Source organism: Pleurodeles waltl, chromosome 1_2, assembly GCF_031143425.1.
Source record: "Pleurodeles waltl isolate 20211129_DDA chromosome 1_2, aPleWal1.hap1.20221129, whole genome shotgun sequence".
Lineage (NCBI taxonomy): Eukaryota > Metazoa > Chordata > Amphibia > Caudata > Salamandridae > Pleurodeles > Pleurodeles waltl.
This window is the reverse complement of record NC_090437.1, coordinates 17,929,898-17,951,923: the sequence shown is the minus strand read 5'-3', so window position 1 is coordinate 17,951,923 and position 22,026 is coordinate 17,929,898. Positions and strand designations below refer to the sequence as shown.

Below are 22,026 nucleotides of genomic sequence, written 5' to 3'. Positions count from 1 at the left end.
GTCCCAAACAAATGAAGATGGCCTTGACCAGCCTGTTGCTTTCTTTAGCAGGAGGTTACTCCCCAGGGAGCAGCGTTGGAGTGCCATGGAGAGGGAGGCCTTTGCTGTGGTTTGGTCCCTGAAGAAGCTAAGACCATACCTCTTTGGTACTCACTTTGTAGTTCAAACTGACCACAGACCTCTCAGATGGCTGATGCAAATGAAAGGTGAAAAGCCAAAACTGTTGAGGTGGTCCATCTCCCTACAGGGAGTGGACTTTATAGTGGAACACAGACCTGGGACTGCCCATGCCAATGCAGATGGCCTTTCCAGGTTCTTCCACTTAGAAAATGAAGACTCTCTTGGGAAAGGTTAGTCTCATCATCTTTCGTTTTGGGGGGGATTGTGTAAGGAAATGCCTCCTTGGCATGCTTACCCCGACTTTTTGCCTTTGCTGATGCTAAGTTTTGATTTGAAAGTGTGCTGAGGCCTGCTAACCAGGCCCCAGCACCAGTGTTCTTTCCCTAACCTGTACTTTTGTTTTCACAATTGTCACACCCTGGCATCCAGGTAAGTCCCTTGTAACTGGTACCCCTGGTACCAAGGGCCCTGATGCCAGGGAAGGTCTCTAAGGGATGCAGCATGTCTTATGCCACCCTGGGGACCCCTCACTCAGCACAGACACACTGCTTGCCAGCTTGTGTGTGCTGGTGAGGACAAAACGAGTAAGTCGACATGGCACTCCCCTCAGGGTGCCATGCCAACCTCACACTGCCTATGCAGTATAGATAAGTCACCCCTCTAGCAGGCCTTACAGCCCTAAGGCAGGGTGAACTATACCATAGGTGAGGGCACAAGTGCATGAGCACTGTGCCCCTACAGTGTCTAAGCAAAACCTTAGACATTGTAAGTGCAGGGTAGCCATAAGAGTATATCGTCTGGGAGTCTGTCAAACACCAACTCCACAGCACCATAATGGCTACACTGAAAACTGGTAAGTTTGGTATGTCTCCCCACTTCTAAAGACACTGCTCCAGCGACGCTTTCCCCAGGGACCAGCGACCTCTGAATCCTCAGAGGACTGCCCTACTCTAGAAGGACCAAGAAACTCCAGAGGACAGCGGCCCTGTTCACCCAAGACTGCAACTTTGTTTCAAAGGAGCAACTTTAAAACAACTGCGTTTCCCGCCGGAAGCGTGTGACTTGCTACTCTGCACCTGGCGCCCCCGGCTCGACTTGTGGAGAAACAACACTTCAGGGAGGACTCCCCGGTGACTACGAGACTGTGAGTAACCAGAGTTGAGCCCCCACAGCGACACCTGCAGAGGGAATCCCGAGGCTCCCCCTGACCGCGACTGCCTGCTTCCCAGATCCCGACGCCTGGTAAAGACTCCCGCAGCCCCTAGGACCTGAAAGAACGGAACTCCAGTGCAGGAGTGACCCCCAGGAGGCCCTCTCCCTTGCCCAGGTGGTGGATACCCCGAGGCCCCCCCCCTTGTCTGCCTGCATCGCTGAAGAGACCCCTTGGTCTCCCATTAATTTCCATTGGAAACCCGACGTGTATTTGCACACTGCACCCGGCCGCCCCCGTGCTGCTGAGGGTGTACTTTCTGTGCTAACTTGTGTCCGTCCCCCCCCCCCCCCCCCCCCGTGCCCTACAAAATCCCCCTGGTCTGCCCTCCGAAGACGCGGGTACTTACCTGCTGGCAGACTGGAACCGGGGCACCCCCTTCTCCTTTGAAGCCTATGCGTTTTGGGCCCCACTTTGAACTCTGCACCTGACCGGCCCTAAGCTGCTGGTGTGGTAACTTTGGGGTTGCTCTGAACCCCCAACGGTGGGCTACCTTGGACCCAAACTTGAACCCCGTAGGTGGTTTACTTACCTGTAAAAACTAACTAACTCTTATTCCCCCTAGGAACTGTGAAAATTGCACTGTCTGTAGTTTTAAAATAGCTATATGTGATTTATTTGAAAACTGTGTATGCTATTTTGATTATTCAATGTTCCTAAAGTACCTACCTCCAATACCTTTCATTTAAAGTATTACATGTAAAATTTGAACCTGTGGTTCTTAAAATAAACTAAGAAAATATATTTTTCTATATAAAAACCTATTGGCCTGGAATTGTCTTTGTGTGTGTGTTCCTCATTTATTGCTTGTGTATGTACAACAAATGCTTAACACTACTCCTTTGATAAGCCTACTGCTCGACCACACTACCACAAAATAGAGCATTAGTATTATCTCTTTTTGCCACTATCTTACCTCTAATGGGAACCCTTGGACTCTGTGCATATTATTCCTTACTTTGAAATAGTGCATACAGAGCCAACTTCCTACAATATGTATATACATTTACATTTGCATGGACATCTCTTTTCTCTGATATAATTTATCACTCCTTGTAAGGAAATGCCTCCTTGGCATGGTTACCCCCTGACTTTTTGCCTTTGCTGATGCTATGTTTTGAATTGAAAGTGTGCTGAGGCCTGCTAACCAGGCCCCAACACCAGTGTTCTTTCCCTAACCTGTACTTTTGTTTTCACAATTGGCACACCCTGGCATCCAGGTAAGTCTCTTGTAACTGGTACCCCTGGTACCAAGGGCCCTGATGCCAGGGATGCTCTCTAAGGGATGCAGCATGTCTTATGCCACCCTGGGGACCCCTCACTCAGCACAGACACACTGCTTGCCAGCTTGTGTGTGCTGGTGAGGACAAAACGAGTAAGTCGACATGGCACTCCCCTCAGGGTGCCATGCCAACCTCACACTGCCTATGCAGTATAGATAAGTCACCCCTCTAGCAGGCCTTACAGCCCTAAGGCAGGGTGCACTATACCATAGGTGAGGGTACCAGTGCATGAGCACTGTGCCCCTACAGTGTCTAAGCCAAACCTTAGACATTGTAAGTGCAGGGTAGCCATAAGAGTATATGGTCTGGGAGTCTGTCAAACACGAACTCCACAGCACCATAGTGGCTACACTGAAAACTGGGAAGTTTGGTATCAAACTTCTCAGCACAATAAATGCACACTGATGCTAGTGTACATTTTATTGTGAAATACACCCCAGAGGGCACCTTAGAGGTGCCCCCTGAAACCTTAACCAACTACCGGTGTAGGCTGACTGGTTTTAAGCAGCCTGCCACACTCGAGACATGTTGCTGGCCACATGGGGAGAGTGCCTTTGTCACTCATTGGCTAGTAACAAAGCCTGCACTGGGTGGAGATGCTATCACCTCCCCCAGGCAGGAGCTGTAACACCTGGCGGTGAGCCTCAAAGGCTCACCCCCTTTGTTCCAGCACCACAGGGCATTCCAGCTAGTGGAGTTGCCGCCCCCTCCAGCTACGGCCCCACTTTTGGCGGCAAGGCCGGAGGAGATAATGAGAAAAACAAGGAGGAGTCACTGACCAGTTAGGACAGCCCCTAAGGCAACCTGAGCTGAAGTGACTCTGACTTTTAGAAATCCTCCATCTTGCAGATGGAGGATCCCCCCAATAGGGATAGGAATGTGACCCCCTCCCCTTGGGAGGAGGCACAAAGAGGGTGTAGCCACCCTCAGGGCTAGTAGCCATTGGCTACTGCCCTCCCTGACCTAAACACACCCCTAAATTCTGTATTTAGGGGCTCCCCTGAACCGAGGAACTCCAGATTCCTGCAACCTAAAGAAGAAGAGGACTGCTGAGCTGAAAAACCCTGCAGAGAAGACGGAGACACCAACTGCTTTGGCCCCAGCCCTACCGGCCTGTCTCCCCCCTTCGGAAGAAAACTGCTCCAGCGACGCTTTCCCCAGGACCAGCGACCTCTGAATCCTCAGAGGACTGCCCTGCTCTAAAAGGACCAAGAAACTCCTGAGAACAGCGGCCCTGTTCAACAAAGACTGCAACTTTGTTTTCAGAGGAGCAACTTTAAAGACCCCTGCAATTCCCGCCAGAAGCGTGAGACTTGCAACACTGCACCCGGCGACCCCGACTCGACTGGTGGAGAAACAACGCTACAGGGAGGACCCTCCGGCGACTCCGAGACTGTGAGTAACCAAAGTTGTCCCCCCTGAACCCCCACAGCGACGCATGCAGAGGGAATCCCGAGGCTCCCCCTGACCGTGACTGTCTGATTCCCAGATCCCGACGCCTGGAAAAGACCCTGCACCCGCAGCCCCCAGGACCTGAAGGATCGGAACTCCAGTACAGGAGTGACCCCCAGGAGGCCCTCTCCCTTGCCCAGGTGGTGGCTACCCCGAGGAGCCCCCCCCCCCTTGCCTGCCTGCACCGCTGAAGAGACCCCTTGGTCTCCCATTGATTCCTATTACGAACCAGACGCTTGTTTGCACACTGCACCCGGCCGCCCCCGCGCTGCTGAGGGTGTACTTTCTGTGTGGACTTGTGTCCCCCCCGGTGCCCTACAAAACCCCCCTGGTCTGCCCTTCCAAGACACGGGTACTTACCTGCTGGCAGACTGGAACCGGGGCACCCCCTTCTCCATTGAAGCCTATGCATTTTGGGCACCACTTTGAACTCTGCACCTGAGCGGCCCTGAGCTGCTGGTGTGGTGACTTTGTGGTTGCTCTGAACCCCCAACGGTGGGCTACCTTGGACCCAAATTTGAACCCCGTAGGTGGTTTACTTACCTGCAAGAACTAACATTAACTTACCTCCCCCAGGAACTGTGAAAATTGCAGTGTGTCCTCTTTTAAAATAGCTATATGTGTTTTATGTAAAAAGTATATATGCTATTGTGATTATTCAAAGTTCCTAAAGTACTTACCTGCAATACCTTTCAAATGAGATATTACATGTAGAATTTGAACCTGTGGTTCTTAAAATAAACTAAGAAAATATATTTTTCTATAACAAAAACCTATTGGCCTGGAATTGTCTTTGAGTGTGTGTTCCTCATTTATTGCCTGTGTGTGTACAACAAATGCTTAAAACTACCCTCTGATAAGCCTACTGCTCGACCACACTACCACAAAATAGAGCATTAGAATTATCTCTTTTTGCCACTATCTTACCTCTAAGGGGAACCTTGGACTCTGTGCATGCTATTTCTTACTTGGAAATAGTACATACAGAGCCAACTTCGTACAAACCTATATAGACTGGATTGTAAATGCTGCTTCTTCATGCAATGTGCAGACTCTGTCTACCTGAAACAGATGCTCCTTGAAAATAACATACATATATTTCATTTTCTTAAAATGCCATGGCTCCTGAAATGTACTAGATATAAGATCCCAAACTTACTCTGGTCTAGAGGTACTGAGCTTCAACAGAGTTATCATTTTACTCGTTTCCATACATCTCCTTAAGAGAAACTGGAGCATTTGTGCTCCCCCCTCACCCGTAAAGTTATAAATGATTGGGGTGAGTTGGAGTTGGCAAAACTCCAGTATTTTATAGGAGGTGACGTCAAGACATGGGCGCAATTTAAAGCCAATATTCCTGTTATTCCAGCCTTTTTAAGCTTTTCATATCTTCAGATATTATATTTTATTCAGTCAATGGGCTTTGCAACCCACTATTCACCTGAATCACTATCTTTTAAAATCTCGCAAGCAGTGTGGGTTCAGAAACAAACCGGGTTCGGCAAATTGGTATCGTATTTTTTCAAGAAGAGCTACCAGACAAAATTCTTTCCCATGCATTAAGCAGGATAACGGCTGCCACAGCTTGTGTGATCAATCCTCAGTTATGGAAGCAGTACACTATTTACTCTTTTAAAGCTTTGAGAGGTGCCAATTTTAAGAAAATTACATTTTTCACAAAGTGGCTGCTTTATTACACATCAGTGCAACTTAATATGTTTCCATCAGTTTTGAGCAATTGCTTTTGATGTCATTTTGAGGCCGAGGATTGGCTCCATATCTGCTTCCTTTGCCCTATCACCAATTTCTGGGTAAAAATGTTCCTGTCGATCAGTCTGATCAGGTTTCGTTATCATCGGAACCAATGGGGACACTTTTTGGGGTTATCTAACCATCCTGCCTGGAGAAAACATTCAAAGTAATATTTTTTCATTGCAACACTGATAGCAAAATCTTTGATCGTACAGCAGTGGAGAATTCCCCAGCCTCTGTCATATGACCACCTGGAAAAGAAAATGAGAGCAGTCAATCTAAAGAATTCCTCCATGCTTAAAGAATAGGGGCCACTCGGAAATAGCATTGTATATGGTAAAATACTCCGCCATCATCTGCTTGATTAATAATGTATAACTTAAACTTTAATTCGGGTCCATATTCAAAAATTGCATGGAATTTAAAGCATAATGAACCAATATGACTGTGAAATGCTAGATTATCAATTTCATGCAAAGAGCAAAAAAAAGCTGTAACTAAGCACAAAGTACTATAATGCACTGATGTTTCTGCATATTCCGAAATTCTTATTTGTAATCTTGATACTTTAATGACTATACCTGCTCATATATGCTTAATAAATAGAATTTTAAAAATAAATATTTTTGACTTTCAATATTTTTAAGTTGTGTGAAGGGTAACAATTGGGAGTCAAATTAATTCAGATATTTGCCACTTCATGAATAACTTGTGGTTCAGAAAGAACTTTGATAATACTGAGCAAGAGGGGTCAATACTATACATCACTAGACCATTCTACCCTAGTAGCATTATCAATAAACTGACAATTTTTGCTACTGCTTCCATGAGCTGGAAGGTTGGAAGAAGCCCATCCAATAACTATTAAAAAATAAAACACAAATATATTTCTCCAAAAACAACGTACGTACGTAAATTGGATGCAATAATCAGCAACACTTCAGGGTGTAAAAGACAAAATAAACACACAACATGTCTTTAACTACAGTTTGTGATGAATCGGAGTCCTCATTCGTTGTAAGGAAAAATGACTCTAAAGACAATGTTGTTTAATTACCTGTTTAGATTACAGAAATCTACAGGGCAAGAACATTACGCTGCTAAATACCAAATATTGAGTTACATTCACATACAACTTGTTAAATAGATGTGATGTGATAAATAAAACACAAAAAAACCTCTTTATCAGAAAATACCATGCCACATTTTGAGGAGCTTTCATGATAATTTCCCCATTACATAAAATCCTACATAATGACGGTCATTTTCAAATGAAAAATAAAATCAGCTGTAATAGGTCTGTGCTCACCGTAAAGCCTATATCTTGCCGTCAGCTCTTGAAACAAAAAGCTTGCCACCCACTTACTTTGTGAACTGTGAGCAGATAAAAAGACTAATTGTTGTTCTGCTTGTCATTGTGCACCCATACTCAAAATGCCTATTTCATTGAGTTTATTTGTATTGTGTTCTTGAGAACTTTACACTTTGAATGCTTTAAAAAATAAAATGTCTCTAGTTGATTTGGTATCTGAAACCACAATTGTTGTAAAACGGAGAGACAGTAACATTTTCTGCTGTTGCAGAGGAGGCACAGATATGTTTCTTCTGTGACACCAAGGTGAGACGTTCTTTAGTACAGCTTTTAATACCCTGGAAGGATAGAGAAATATTTTCTAGCGGATGGTAGGACTCGCGCAGTTTGACTCTGGAATTCCGAAGTTATGCAAAAACTCCACGACATTCCTCAGAGTACTGGCAGAAAAAGGCATGCCACACTGTGATTTAGCAAAAGCAGTAGGTATGGCACCATGCCATAGGGCGCAGCTATTCAAGTTGATTTTGCAGCTGCTCGAGTAGGTTTTGTACTTGAGCAGCAGCCTTCTGATGGCGAACGGGAGTGACCCGCTGCACTAAAAAAATCTTGCTAGATGTCTTTCTAGCAATGAGAAATCACACTAAGAAACGCCAAAACTGGTTCACCAGTTTACTGTTCCGGAGCTGTGCTCAAGAAAAAAATTCCACCACACAGCGAGTGGTGAAATTTCACCACAACTCTGCATTACAAGAGTACCTCAGTCACCGAAATCCTGTCGATCGCCAACAGAACTGAATATTTAGCCCACCTCTAATGTTTTCTAGTGACAAGGATGCATGGTTGAACTTCAAAGAAGGTCTTGTTTCATGACTTTGAAAATCGAATATCACTAAAGTGCAGGTAAAGAGGGTAATTTACTGCATTTTCACTAAATGTTTACTACTTCCCCATTCACTTTCAGTTGTTTCAATCGGTTTTGAGCCACTGCAGAGTCAGAATACAGTATAAACATGGGGCAGTAGTAACATGCTCATATTTAAATTACACACAAACCGCAATTCATTTCTATTTAGCAGGTCCATTTTTAGCTCAGTTTCTGTATGGTTTGGCCCTAGCTCCTGCATTCCCTCTATAAACAAGCACTGGCAATGTCATTAGCCCTGGCTTTAAAGAAATGTATGGTAATGTGAAGCTTTACAAACCAATAGCATGGGAATAGATATGTATGTTTGTGGAGGCAAAGAACTGTAAAATAATATTGGCTTAGGTTAAAATGGCAAATGACAGTTGCACTGTCAAGCCAGACCTGAAAGTTAAGTTAATGAGTGCCCTCATCCCATCTGGGCTGCTTTCAGAGAAAAACATGAATTATCTGGTTATCTAAGGCACTTTAATAGTCTTCCAGTGTCATGGGTATGCTCTAAAATGTCAAACTCAGGCAGCTGGATATATAAAATGATCACAGTCTATGGTGGGCAACCACTTTTGTCTGGAAGCACGCAACTTCTGCCCAATCAAAATATATACTCCTGGCTTCCATCATGTAGCTGGATCCAAAGCCCCTCTCTGGTGATGATCACATAATTGTCTGGTGACAGTGGTGCTATTAAGCCAGGCCATATAAAGACAGTGTTTGGAATGTGAGTTTGGTTGTGAATGCAGGGCCTAGGTATATGCATTTTGAGTGCATTGGACATTATTTTTGAAGTGGACATCAATTCCTGAAGTGAGTGGCCATTTAGATGTGGTGTCAGCAGTAGGTGGTGAACTGACAGAGGGACAACTGGATGAGGCACCTGGAAAGCAAACTTAACAATGTACCCCAGCGTGTGGGATGTCATTTTAAAACTGATGCTCTCTATGGATGCTCTCTTTTTGCAAAATAAATTAGGGAGGTTAACCAAAATGTAAGATAATATTATGTCACTGTCTCTAAGACAAAGCTTCTGGTATGGAGTAAAAATAAAGAAAATGGATGAATGGAAACTACCCCAATTATGGTAAATGATTCCACTTTTGCTCTCACATCAAAATAGACACCTTAGGTCTTTATTGGACCGATATATTCACTTTCCTTGTTAGTGTGCCAAAATGATACTAACATTCGCTCACCATGAGCGCAGCCAGTTCATGGTTCATTCTTGCATACATTGTATTTTGCAGCTTTTTTAAGTAATATTGTGGCTAGAGTACTACTTAAATAGAAAGAATTGTACCACAGCCATACTTTCCTTCATTAAACAATTGACTGCTGTCTGGCAACGAAGACCTATTGACATTTGTGTATTCAATTGTTATGTTTTCATTTCAGATAACATTGGATGTGTTGGCTGACATGGGTCATGAAGAGTTAAAAGAAATTGGCATTAATGCGTATGGGCACCGTCACAAGTTGATCAAAGGTGTGGAGAGGCTCCTCGGAGGACAGCAAGGTAAGGCTGAAAGTTAGCTACCCACATATTCTTGAAAAGAATGGCACCAAAATAAGATGAAATGTAAAACGAGCATTGGTTAAGTCAATGGCTCTCATCTTTGGGGCCTGTTGGTTTTGCCATTGGCTTTTAGCCATGTTGTACCGCTTCCCTGAGATGCAGACAACCACAAGATTTTGTAGGCACATGTACTACGCATATGCATGCCTAAAAAAACTATGCAAGCTTTTTTATTTGCCAAGTTGTATCAGTATTAAAAAAAAGTGCCTAAAAAGTTTTTGGTTCTTGAAGGTTGAATGAGGGAGCAACACAGAGTGCTGGGAGGTGGAGGGTTGGGGTGTATGAAGCAGTAGGTGAGAGAAAGAGCAGCGTTGCGCTGGACAAAAACACATAGGTGGGAAAGTAACAACAGGGGAGCAGTCCCTGTGGACGAATGCAACATGCAAGGAACACAGAGTGAGTTAGAGGAGAGAGGTACAAAAGGGAGACTGACTCTCATGGACTGCTTCACCAAACAGAAAAAAGTGGTGCTTGAAAAGCAAGCATTGGAGGGACACAAGCTATGTATCCATGCTTCAAGCTGACAGTAGGTCTTTTCATCAACAGACAGCTTGTTCTCTCTGGTAGGCGAGACCTAAAAAAATAAAAAGGCATTTGTGCAGCAGAATCCCCTGTTTCTAGGCATTCACAAACCTAAAATGACCTTACCATAAAAAAGCCTGGTAAAAAAAAAAAATTAAAGTTTATTTCGGGTTGACAAAACAAACAACTTTACTAAGAGGGATAAACTCATTTATTATAGAAACCTTTAACCTTCATTACCCAGGCTTTAGGCTGCATCTTTAAAAACTTTGAAGTGATACCCCTGCTCGCTGGGAGGTGGCTCCTGCAAAATCCGCAGTAATGCCATGTGTGCCGGATGTGAAGTGTGCAGGCCTACATAGATGCCACCTATGCACACTGACATCATTTCTTTCTTTCTACTCCATTTGACATGGATCAAGAGCTACTCATGGCCATTTGACCACTTTTTCACAAACTTTTGGAGATATTTTCTTTTCAAAATTTCTTCCAATGTGCAATGGGATGTCTCCAAACAAAACAGGGTTTAAATCTTTTGGGGAATGTCTTTTACTGCAGATGTCTGTTTCTGATCCCCATTTGATCTGCCAGTGGTGCCTGGCGTCATCCCATGACTCAACAGTCTGCAACAACTCTGCTCAGATGCACCCCACAGCCATCTGGGAGTGGGAGGTGAAGTTGTTTGTTGTCTGTCACTGAAAGACCCCCACATCGGTTGAAGTCACATGTGAGATCCCGGTCCCACGCCCAAAGCCTTTCCCCGACAGATCATCGTCGAGGTCCAACTCTTCAGTAAAGTCCAAAACAAGTAGTAGTTCAAGTGGGATCTGACTAATTTGCACCTCTATAAGTCCCCAAGAGGACGCAAGGGTGTTCACGAGTCTCTAGGACCTGCTTCTGAAGTCATTCCACAGAGCCTGTTACTGAGTTTCCTGGGCCTGGTACAACTCCAAAGCAGATCTTCTAGTTCCACAAAGCAATGTATTTCTTATTTACAAATCTGGCATCCTGTGGTGCAGCTTTGTGTCACATGGAGCTGAAAGGACACCCAACTGGGCCTCTGCTAGCAGAAACTCCTTCTGCACCAGTTAAGCCCTCTGCATCTGTGCCCAGACCACTTCTGACTTTGGTACAGGATCAGCTTCCAGAGCTGCTCTTTACACCGAAGTGTGCTGTCTTACTCTGTGATGAGTGCAGCACTGACGCCGTTTGAGGCTGGGTCCTAACACCAAATATTCTTTCCAGTCTAGGCTATCTCTCTGATTTTACCACATGGAAGGAAACTATTTCTTTGTCACACATTTGGCACTGACTCGGACAACGGATGTTATGGAGCAAGAGACAATATTGCCACGCAATCACAGGATGGCAATTGGTATTCTGACCTTCTGAATGCTAGTGGCCTAGAAATGTATCCTGAGAATGTCTTCTTTTTTCACTTTCTTCAGTAGGCCCTGCTACTGAAGAAAGTGCATCCTTTGTTATGGTGTGGGGACGACTGTGGAAATTCTTGACGTCCAGCTGCCCACTTGAGTGAAGACCAAAGACCTAACTAGCTCTTCATCCGGGCCAGACTAGTTTTTAGCCTCTCATTTCCATTTAACTAGTCTCTTACAGACAAACTTTTAAGGAACTGAGTCAAGCCCTGCACATGGCACTCAGTCCACAGACAGCCCATCACCATAGTCCTGCACTCAGGGGCCTGCACTTCCTCACTCAGAACCCTACTCTTGAGAGTCTGGTAGTGCGGGCTTCAGCCAGTAAAATGAAACCTAATCCCTTCCGTATGGCTCCTTCGGATAGGGAGTCAAAACTGATTGATACATTTGACACAGAGTATTTCCGTCACCCAGCCTTGTCTTGCTTTCGGTGAAAACCATGCGTCTGCTGAGTCACTACACCCATACCTTAAGGGATTCAGGCACCTTCTCATTTTCGCCCTTCACATGGGTTTGCTCAGAGTTTTCCAGAACTGTCATCCACCATCTCACGCGCAACACACTAGTCGGCCGTTTCGTAGCCGTGGCTGAGGTTCCCACAGGCAATGGAGGCACCCGGGGCAGCATGCAGGCTCAGTAAACAACACCCCAACTGCTGTGGCAGCCTCTAAGCCTCTTTAGACTGTCTGACTAGCAATACACAGCCACCCTGTAGGAAACAGGATCCAGCATTTTCTGCAAGAGCTGGCAGACCATCACTTCGGATATGTGGATGTTAAAAATTGTTCATCAGGGTTAAACACTTTCTGTCTTAGAAACCCGGCCATCCTTACCATCATCCCTTTAAAGGTTGAAAAAGGACCACTGTAGGAAGCTGGCTCTCTCTATAGTGCACTTATATGAAGTGCACTGTGCAGTGTGTCCTGTGGATCCCCAAAGGCTTGCAGAGGCAGAAATAGTAGGGTCTAGTGCTCTTTTTGTGGTAGTGTGTGCGAACAGCTAGGATAATCAAGGAGTCATGTTAAAAGTTTGTTGTACTCACAGAGTCAATAAATGAGACACACACTCAAAGAATAAATCTGAGACCAATTTAGAAAAATAACAGTTGTTTTTATATATACTTTGAACCAAAGAACTTCGTTATAAGGTATGCAGTTTTTAAATTACAAATACTTTGCGGTTTCAAAAATGGACACTTAGTGCAAATTCAAGAGTCTTCAATGTTAACCTATGGGAAGAATACAAGAATGCACTTTTGTTGATAAGTACAGCTTACCAGGCAGGTCGCAGTCAAGGGGAGTCCTCAGATTTAGGCTGCAGGCGTCGCTGTGGAATCCGGCAGGGGTCAGCCCACGGTGGACTCTTGCTTAGAAGCGCTGGGGAACCTTCACAGGGCTGTTGGGCCACTTGGACTCGGATTGTGGACGTCAGGTGAAGAGGTGTTCCAGGCAGCGGTTTTGTGGTTCCTCAGACAGACTACTTTTTCTTTGGATATGGTTTCTTTTGGACAGGTTTACTGTCCACTGGAGGTCTTGGTCTTTATCCAAGGCAGGCAGTCCTCACAAGGCTTTGGAGGTTGCTGGGCTGCAAGACAAGTCGTCTTCTGGGTGCAGGTTCTTTGAGTGCTGCAGGCAGGCCGGTAGGGCTGGGCCAAGTCATTTGGTTTCTTCAGTCTTCTCTGCCTGGGCGATTTCCGTGGTGTCTGGTTCTAGGGTTCAGCAATGCCACCAAAATACTGAATTTAGGGGCGATACAGGGAGTACCAGGGGATAGCCATTGGGCTACTCACCTTTAGGGTTACTACACCCTTACTGTTACCACTTCCTTTGGGAAGTGCCCATTGCCTTAACCCTATTGACCTAATTCCTTCCACACAAGATGGAGGAATTTAAAATGTAGAGCAGGATGTACCCGCTCTTTTTGCCAAATGAGCAATAGAGAGGGTGCCAGCAGCAGAAGTAAGTCGTAGTAGGTCATAGTAATTATTTCCACTATTTTCTGCTCCCAAAAAGGACAGAGGCATTTCCCCTATCAATGCCTTCCTATGGAAAGACAAATTCAAGATGCTCACTGTGGCCCAGATCTTGTCTGCCCTTGACCTCCAAGACTGGATGGTAAGTTTGGACCTGCAAGACGATTATTTTCTGATAAAGACTTCTGTCCGCGGATTCCTCACCTTAGAATGTTCCCCAGGCATCAGACTGGATTAAGAAAATCTTGGAGCAGTACCTTAGAGCACAGGTAGATGGCGCCGGGTGTCTCCACATCAACATTACACTCAACAGAAATGCTGTGCGCGGTGCCTGTATTGGTGCCAGCCCGGTGCTTTGACATCAGTTCCTTTTCGTCTGCGCTAACCGTGTGGATTCAGACAGCTACCTCGGTAATTTTTGTAACTACATAATTTGTTTTCATTTGTTTCAATTATTTTCATTTTTTTTTTTTTTTTTTTTTTAGATCTTCCCCCAGTGTTCTAGGGACTTGTTACAGGAAAAAATGTCACATACATATGTCCTGATGTTCCGTGCTCCACCTTACCTCTTTAAGGAGGAGGAATGACTACATTGTCTGGACCCAAAGTGAGATTTTACTTTGTACATAGATCGTACCAGAGAACAAGAACACCGAGTTGAAGATCAGCTCTTGATCGGGGTCACAGTAGCAGAGAAAGTAAAAATGCAGTACAGAAAAGAACCAACTCCTGCTGGGTCATACTCTGCATCAAGGTCTGCTACGACGTAGCGAAGAACCATCCTCCTGAAGGCTTCTTGGCTTTTTTTTACCAGAGTCCATGCTGCTAACTACTGCGTTGGCACACAAAATGCTTGTTGTGAGTCAGCTGCATGGGCATCACTGAACATGTCAATGAAGTACTACTGTCTGGACAGCCAGATCTATCAAGACAGGTACTTTACTCATTTGGTCCTGCAGGACCTTTTGGTTCAAGACAGAATCTGCCTTAGATAAGAATAAAGTCTCTATCACAACAACAAATTACTTGCATTCGGTAATGCTGTTTCTCGTATAGACTCTAACTGCAGATTCCTCACTGACCCTCGCATCCTTCCTGTGAACTGGGCTCTATCCGTTATAAATATCCCAAACTAGGAATCTGCATGGTAGCCACAACGTATTTGATTTTTGTTGGACATCTGCGGGCATAAAAGAGCCAAGAAAGCCAATGTCAGCACGCTTGGATGGCACCTACATGGGACAGCAGGGGATGTCAACGTGGACTCACAGGCGCCACCTCCCGATGTGCAGTTTTCTGGATCAAGTCTGATGCCTGTGGGATATTTTAATGTGAGAAATCTGCAGTTTTAATAGTCTTTACCAGAAAGAGCGTTACCTAAGGTAAGTAACTACTTCTTCCATACAATAATTAAAAAGTGAAATTGACGCAAAGGCTCTTCAGAGATTTAAGAAAGCTACTGAAGTGCATGATACTCAACGCAAGGCTTACCAAGCTATGAAATGTAGCTTTGAATCTTTAATCAACTCACACATGGCTGGTCTAGTCTATTTAGCAGTACAAACCTTCACTTAGAAAGTCAGCCAGGAAAGGACATCATTGCAACAAGTAGAAATCTAGAACTTAGGGAGTGGTGGTGAGGCATTACAACAGTGTTAGTTTGGTTTGGCAACAACCACTTATAAACCAGAGGACAATTTCTTCCATCCAAACCAGCTTCCAAAGAGACCAAAGTGGTTCACAAAGTTTTGTTTTCAAGGTACAACTAGGAATCTCAACATTGTTTCTGCCTTTGGGGTTGTGGAGTTCAGTAAACTAAATAAAACTCTGATTAAGGACTCTCTCACTGATGAAGCTCACCTGTGCTTTTATGTTAAAGAATTGTTCCAGGAACAAATGCTCGAAATAACTAAAGGTTGTGATTGTGTCAGAAACTGTATGCTTTGAAAGTATTTTTCCGGTTAAGTAGTTTATCAAATTAAAGCAAAGGAAAATACCTTCCATTCCTGGTTATGTAGCACAAGATCGTCAATCTGATAGACTTCTGTAGGAAACTGGCTCAGTTAATTATTTGCACCTAAGATGTGGCACCCTATACTGAGCCCAGACAACCCTTAATGATAGTAAATGGGGGTCCAGATAGCAAAAGCTCTCTAGGGGTAGCTGAGGTGAGCAGCTAAAGCTTATCCAGGAGGAATGTAAAGCACTTGCAGTAACACAGTAGTCAGACAGTAACTCATTCACAAGAAAGAACCACACCAATGTTGCAAAAATAAAGGTTACTTTATTACAGCACTACTACTAAACTAGCAGTGATAATTTCCCTTTGGAAATACCTGCATACAACATATACACAAAATAATCAGCAAAAATAGCATAAAATGCATAGGGCTGTATGGGAGGGGGCAAACCATATACTAAAAAAGTGGAATGTGAAATAGTGACCCCAACAAAGGTTAAGTGTGGCAGTTAGTTAGGGGCTGGGGGCAGTTAGGAACACCAGAGGTAAGTACAGTAAGTGACTCCAGCAATCAGAAGTAAGGTAGTTACCCACCCAGTTGACCCATAGACTAACACAGAGAGTAGTGGTTGTTGTTTGTGAAATTCAGGACGCTTCCCAGTGGACCCCGAGGAAACCAGCATACAAGAGGATGGATGGAGAGTGCCTCTGCTCCAGGATACCCAGAAGACAGGAGTACCTACACGAGGGATCCAGGTGCAAAGATGAGAAGGGACTCTCTCTGAAGTCAGTGGGTGCCTCGGATTGCCCAGCTGCTGTCACAACCTGTGGACCAGGCCGGTGGAACCCAGGGATGGATTCCAGATGTAGAGGACCTGCAAAGGAAGGGGACAGAGTCCAGCACCCTTGGAGGTGCCCAGGTGGTGCAGGTGGCAGTGCCCACCCTCCTGAAGGTGAAGTTCCTGCAAGTCGGTGGAAGGAGAGTGTAAGGAAATGCCTGCTTGGCATGGTTACCCCCTGACTTTTTGCCTTTTGCTGATGCCAAGTTATGTTTTGAAAGTGTGCTGAGACCCCGCTAACCAGGCCCCAGCACCAGTGTTCTTTCCCTAAACTGTACCTTTGCTTCTACAATTGGCAGAGCCCTGGCACTCAGATAAGTCCCTTGTAAATGGTACCCCTGGTACCAAAGGCCCTGATGCCAGGGAAGGTCTCCAGGGGTTGCAGCATGTCTTATGCCACCCTGGGGACCCCTCACTCAGCACATACACTCTGCCTCACTGCTTGTGTGTGCTGGTGGGGAGAAAAAGACTAAGTCGACATGGCACTCCCCTCAGAGTGCCATGCCAACCTCACTGCCTGTGGCATAAGTAAGTCAGCTCTAAGGCAGGGTGCACTATACCACAGGTGAGGGCATATGTGCATGAGCACTATGCCCCTACAGTGTCTAAGCAAAACCTTAGACATTGTAAGTCCAGGGTAGCCATAAGAGAATATGGTCTGGGAGTTTGCCAAATACGAACTCCACAGTTCCTTAATGGCTACACTGAAATCTGTGAAGTTTGGTATCAAACTTCTCAGCACAATACATGCACACTGATTCCAGTGTGGAATTTATTGTAAAATGCACCCTGAGGGCATATTAAAGATGCCCCCTGAATACCAATCCACCTTCGTGTTAGGCTGACCAGTTTCTGGCCACATGGGGAGAGTGCCTTTGTCACTCTTGTGGCCAGGGACAAAGCCTGTACTGGGTGGAGGTGCTTCTCACTTCCCCCTGCAGGAACTGTAACACCTGGTGATGAGCCTCAAAGGCTCACCCCTTTTGTTACAGCGCCACAGGGCATCCCAGGTAGTGCAGATGCCCACCCCTCCGGCCATTGCCCCCACTTTTGCCGGCAAGGCTGGAGGAGATAATGAGAAAAACAAGGAGGAGTCACCCACCAGTCAGGACAGCCCCTAAGGTGTCCTGAGCTGAGGTGACCCCTGCCTTTAGAAATCCTCCATCTTAAGTTTGGAGGATTCCCCCAATAGGATTAGGGATGTGCCCCCCTCCTCTCAGGGAGGAGGCACAAAGAGGGTGTAGCTACCTTCCAGGACAGTAGCCATTGGCTACTGACCCCCATACCTAAAACACCCCTAAATTTAGTATTTAGGGGCACCCAAGAACCCAGGAAATCAGATTCCTGCAGCTTGAACTAAGAAGGACTGCTGACCTGAAAGACGACAACTGCTCTGGCCCCAGCCCTACCGGCCTGTCTCCTGACTTGAAAACCTGCCACAGCGATGCATTCAACAGGGACCAGTGACCTCTGAAGCCTCAGAGGACTGCCCTGAACCTAAGGACCAAGAAACTCCCATGAGCAGTGGCTCTGCTCAACAAACAGCAACAATATTGTAACTTTTCTGCAACTTCTAAGGACTTCACTCTTCCTGCCGGAAGCGTGAGACTTCACCCTCTGCACCCGACACCCCCGGCACGAGATCCAGAGAACCAACACCACAGGGAGGACTCCCAGGCGACTGCGACTTCGTGTGTAGCCCGAAACGACCCTCTTGGCCCCCACAGTGACGCATGCAGAGAGAATCCAGAGGCTCCCCTTGACCGCGACTGCCTGTAACAAGGGACCCGATGACTGGACCAAGCACTGCACCTGCAGCCCCCAGGACCAGAAGGAACCGAACTTCAGTGCAGGAATTACCCTCGGGCGACCCTCTGCCCAGCCCAGTTGGTGGTTGGCCCGAGAAGCCCCCCCTCTGCCCTGCCTGCACCGCTAGAGTGACCACTGGGTCCCTCCATTGAATCCAATACAAAACCTGATGCCTGCTTTGCACACTGCCCCCGGCCACCCATGTGCTGCTAAGGGTGTGTTTTGTGTGCCTTTAACAAGCCCCCGCTCCTTCCTCCTTGCCCCCCCCCCCCCCCCCCCCCAAGTACTCTATAAAAACCGCCTTGGTCTGCCCCCGAGGATGCGGGTACTTACCTGCTGTGAGACTGGAACCGGAGCACCCCTGTTCTCCATAGGCGCCTGTGTGTTTTGGGCACCTTTTTGACCTCTGCACCTGACAGGCCCTGTGCTGCTGGTGTGGTTACTTTGGGGTTGCCTTGAACCCCCAACGGTGGGCTGCCTATGCCCAGGAATGAGACTTGTAAGTGTCTTACCTCACAAGCCCCAACAACACTTACCTCCCCCAGGAACTGTTGATTTTTGTAGTGTCTACTTTTAAAATAGCTTATTGTCATTTTAACAAAAACTGTATATGTTATGCTCTAATTCGAAGTTCCTAACTTACCTGTGTGGAGTACCTTGAATTTTATGTATTTACTTTAAATCTTGAACTTGTAGTTCCTCATTTATTGCCTGTGTGTGTACAACAAATGCTAACACTACCCTCTGATAAGCCTACTGCTCGACCCGACTACAACAAAACAGAGCATTCAAATTATCTAATTTAGCCACTATCTTACCTCTAAGGGGAACCCTTGGACTCTGTGCACACTATCTCTCACTTTGAGATAGTATATACAGAGCCAACTTCCTACAACTGGCATCAACATCTGCCAGAAGGGTGAATGAACTGCAAGTATCGTCATCCAAGCCTCCTTAGCTGACTCTGTTTCCAGACAAAGTGGTGTTTGGCAGCAGGGCTTCTTTCCTTCCGAAAGTGGTGACTTATTTCATTTGGGACAGTCTGTCACCCTGCCCACCTTTTACACTCCTCTGCATCGCTTTAAGGAAAAGGAGCGACGCCACCTTTTGGGCCCAAAAAGAGCGTTGTTGTTCCACCTTGACCGCACAGAAGAGTTCCGGGTGGACGGCCAACTCTTCGTGGCTATGTCATGCAGTACCGAAATTAACCAGTTTGCACTGAGTTGTTCTCTGTGTCAAGATCTGCTACGCCTTAGCTAAAAAGCAGCCTCTTGAGGGCCCATTCCACTAGAGGAAAAGCTGCAACCATGGCGGTTGCTCGTGGAGTTTCTGATCTGGACATATGTCAGGCAGCTATGTGGACGTCCCTGTACACGTTTGCTAAACATTACTGCCTGGACAGTCAGGTCCACAGAGATGGGCATTTTGTCTGTTCGTTCCAGCAGGACTTCTTAGTCTAGGTAAATTTGTCTGCAGCCAATCGCCAGGATGGTATTGCTTAGGTATCTATTCAAAGGTAAGGAATCTATCACCCATGTCTGCCCACTCTGCGTACAGATTTCTAGGGCTAGGGTTATTCACCTTTCACAGCCCTAGTTCAGTTCTCTTCATGGTTCTGCGCTTCTTGGGTGGAAAGTTGTGAAAAGTAACTGTGTGCATGGATGCGCCTATATAGGTGACCGTGACGCTACTTTGCAGACAACGGCACGTGGAACCAAACAAAGCAACCCAATGGCGTACAGGAGTACTCCTCATGCCAGTTTCCGGATCCATTCTGACACCTGGGAAATTCAACGGTAATGAATCTGCAGCTAGATAGTGTGTTTACCAGGTAACGCGTTACTGTATGTGTGTGTAACTTCCTCTTTAAAACCCATGCGTTATCTAGTATTGGATCTTTTATAGTCACATGCTTCAGATTTTTCCTGTTGCCAGATTGGCAACCCTCGGTAATAAGGTTAACATAGTAGTGTAGGCCTTACACTAAATAACATTGAAATTTTCCATAGACCCCAAAAACCTGTTCACATAATTATAAATGATCTGATAGAGACTTCTAGTCCGCATCTTCCTTACCTTAGAATTATCCCTGAGTGTCAGACTGTATCCTGAAATTTATTGTCAGTAGTACTCTTGTTCGCCGGTAGGTGGCGTTGTTCAATTCCACATGGCATCATTCACGCCTGAAGTGACGTGCTTTGTGCCTATGTAGAAGCCACCCCAGTTCTTTTATTTCTCCGCCATTCAGCGCAGATCCAGAGAGAATCCCCCTCACTAATTTTTTGATTTACCTTTTTCAACTTTTTCTCGAAGTATTTTGAGATCTGTTTTCTGGTGTGACAGGAATGTCCTCTAGAAAAACTGGCTTCAAGCCCTGCAGCACACGTCCCGACAAATGTCGTTGACATACCCACTTCTTCTTTGCTTTTGGTTCCTTGAGCACTATTCAAAGACCTGCACTGACTGCCGTGCCATGCACCCCAAGTCCCTGAAGGAGCGGTCCCTCATGTTCCTTGCTGCTTGACATACAACGTTGCGATGGTCTTGATCCCGGTCTAGAGGAAGGGTCACGAACCATCGATCTTCGTCGCAGTTGAAGTCATCCAGGCATTTTAATAAGTCCCACAAGAAGAAAGAGTACGAAGTCGAAGAGGTCTTCTACTTCACCCAGTCCACCTAAGTCATCCAGCAAGATGAAGGAACATTGTGATTCAAGTCCTGGCTCCAAGGTTAAGCCTGGGCAAACTCTGTGCCTCTCGGAGTTTCTGGGAGCCCAAGCAGCCCCATCCAACTCTGCAAATGTTATAAATTTTATGAGGCCATGCACCTCATATTTGGGCAACCTGTCCTGACTTGCGCACCTTCAGCCCCCGTAGGTTCGGAGGGGGCCCTCTATTGTTTCTTTGCCGATGGGTCTGGCCCTGGTGGCAGTTGGCTCCCTTCGATCCACAGATCGATGTGGACTGCCACCGGTCGTACAAACTCAACCTTCCCCGATGCTTGTCATGATGTTGAGGCTGTCGGCCCCATTCTCATCCCCAGTATGGAGCCAAAGGGATGTCACCTGATGCCTTCTCAGGTGCTGTCCGTTTTGGGATATTACACCCATGCACTGTAGGTTTTGGTTGCACAGGTGCTGCCATGGTTCTAGTGGAAGCCTGGGCCATACTCTCCCAAGCAATGGCAGACAGGAGAGATGCAGCCAAGTTTGCAATCAGATGTGGGCTGGACATGACTGACTCGCTTGGCAGAGTTGTGTTTTTGTTGGTGGCTTTACTGCACCACGCCTGGCTGAGAATGACTGTTTTTTCAGGAGATATCCAAGTCTTGCATATCAACATGCTCTTTGTTGGCTCTTGTCTCTTTGGAGACCAGACTGACTCGGAACCGCAGCGCTTTAGGAACAGCAGAGCTGCGGCCAGGTCCTTGGGCCTTTCCATGTGCCCCCACCAACCCAGTCTCCCTTTCGCAGCCACAGAGGGGGCTTCCAGCAGCGTCCTTACCTGCCCAGCCACAACAGCACATAAGCTTTCCAGCCTCTGCTTGTCTAGGGATGCGGTACCCCCAGGCCCTATGGGTCGGGCAGCCAGAGATCAGGCCAGTCCAAAAACTACCTAAGCAGCCACAGCCTCCAAACCTGTTTAGTTCACCCTCCAATCATCATAGGCAACCAGTGGGAGGTAGAATACGCCATCACCTTCACCACTGGAGTTCAATAACATCAGACTGCTGGGTTCTCAAGATTGTCCGAAAGGGTCGGCTAACTCCCCTTCTTGACTACCTCTCCCCATACCCACTTGCGACAGGCTGTCAAAGGACCATCTTTCCTTCTCTGACAGGAAGTAGTGGCTTTCTTGGCAC

The 22,026-nt window shown here is 46.2% G+C and overlaps 1 protein-coding gene across 1 annotated transcript in view; it reads left to right on the top strand.

Annotated features, from left to right (window-relative positions):
• LOC138296500 (poly [ADP-ribose] polymerase tankyrase-1) overlaps positions 1 to 22,026 on the top strand; it is a 734,848-nt gene that overhangs the window by 545,949 nt on the left and 166,873 nt on the right. Inside the window, exon 19 of the mRNA XM_069235671.1 lies at positions 9,444 to 9,564. Within this exon, the coding sequence (XP_069091772.1) occupies positions 9,444 to 9,564 (121 nt within the window). The remainder of the gene's footprint in view (positions 1 to 9,443; positions 9,565 to 22,026) is intronic.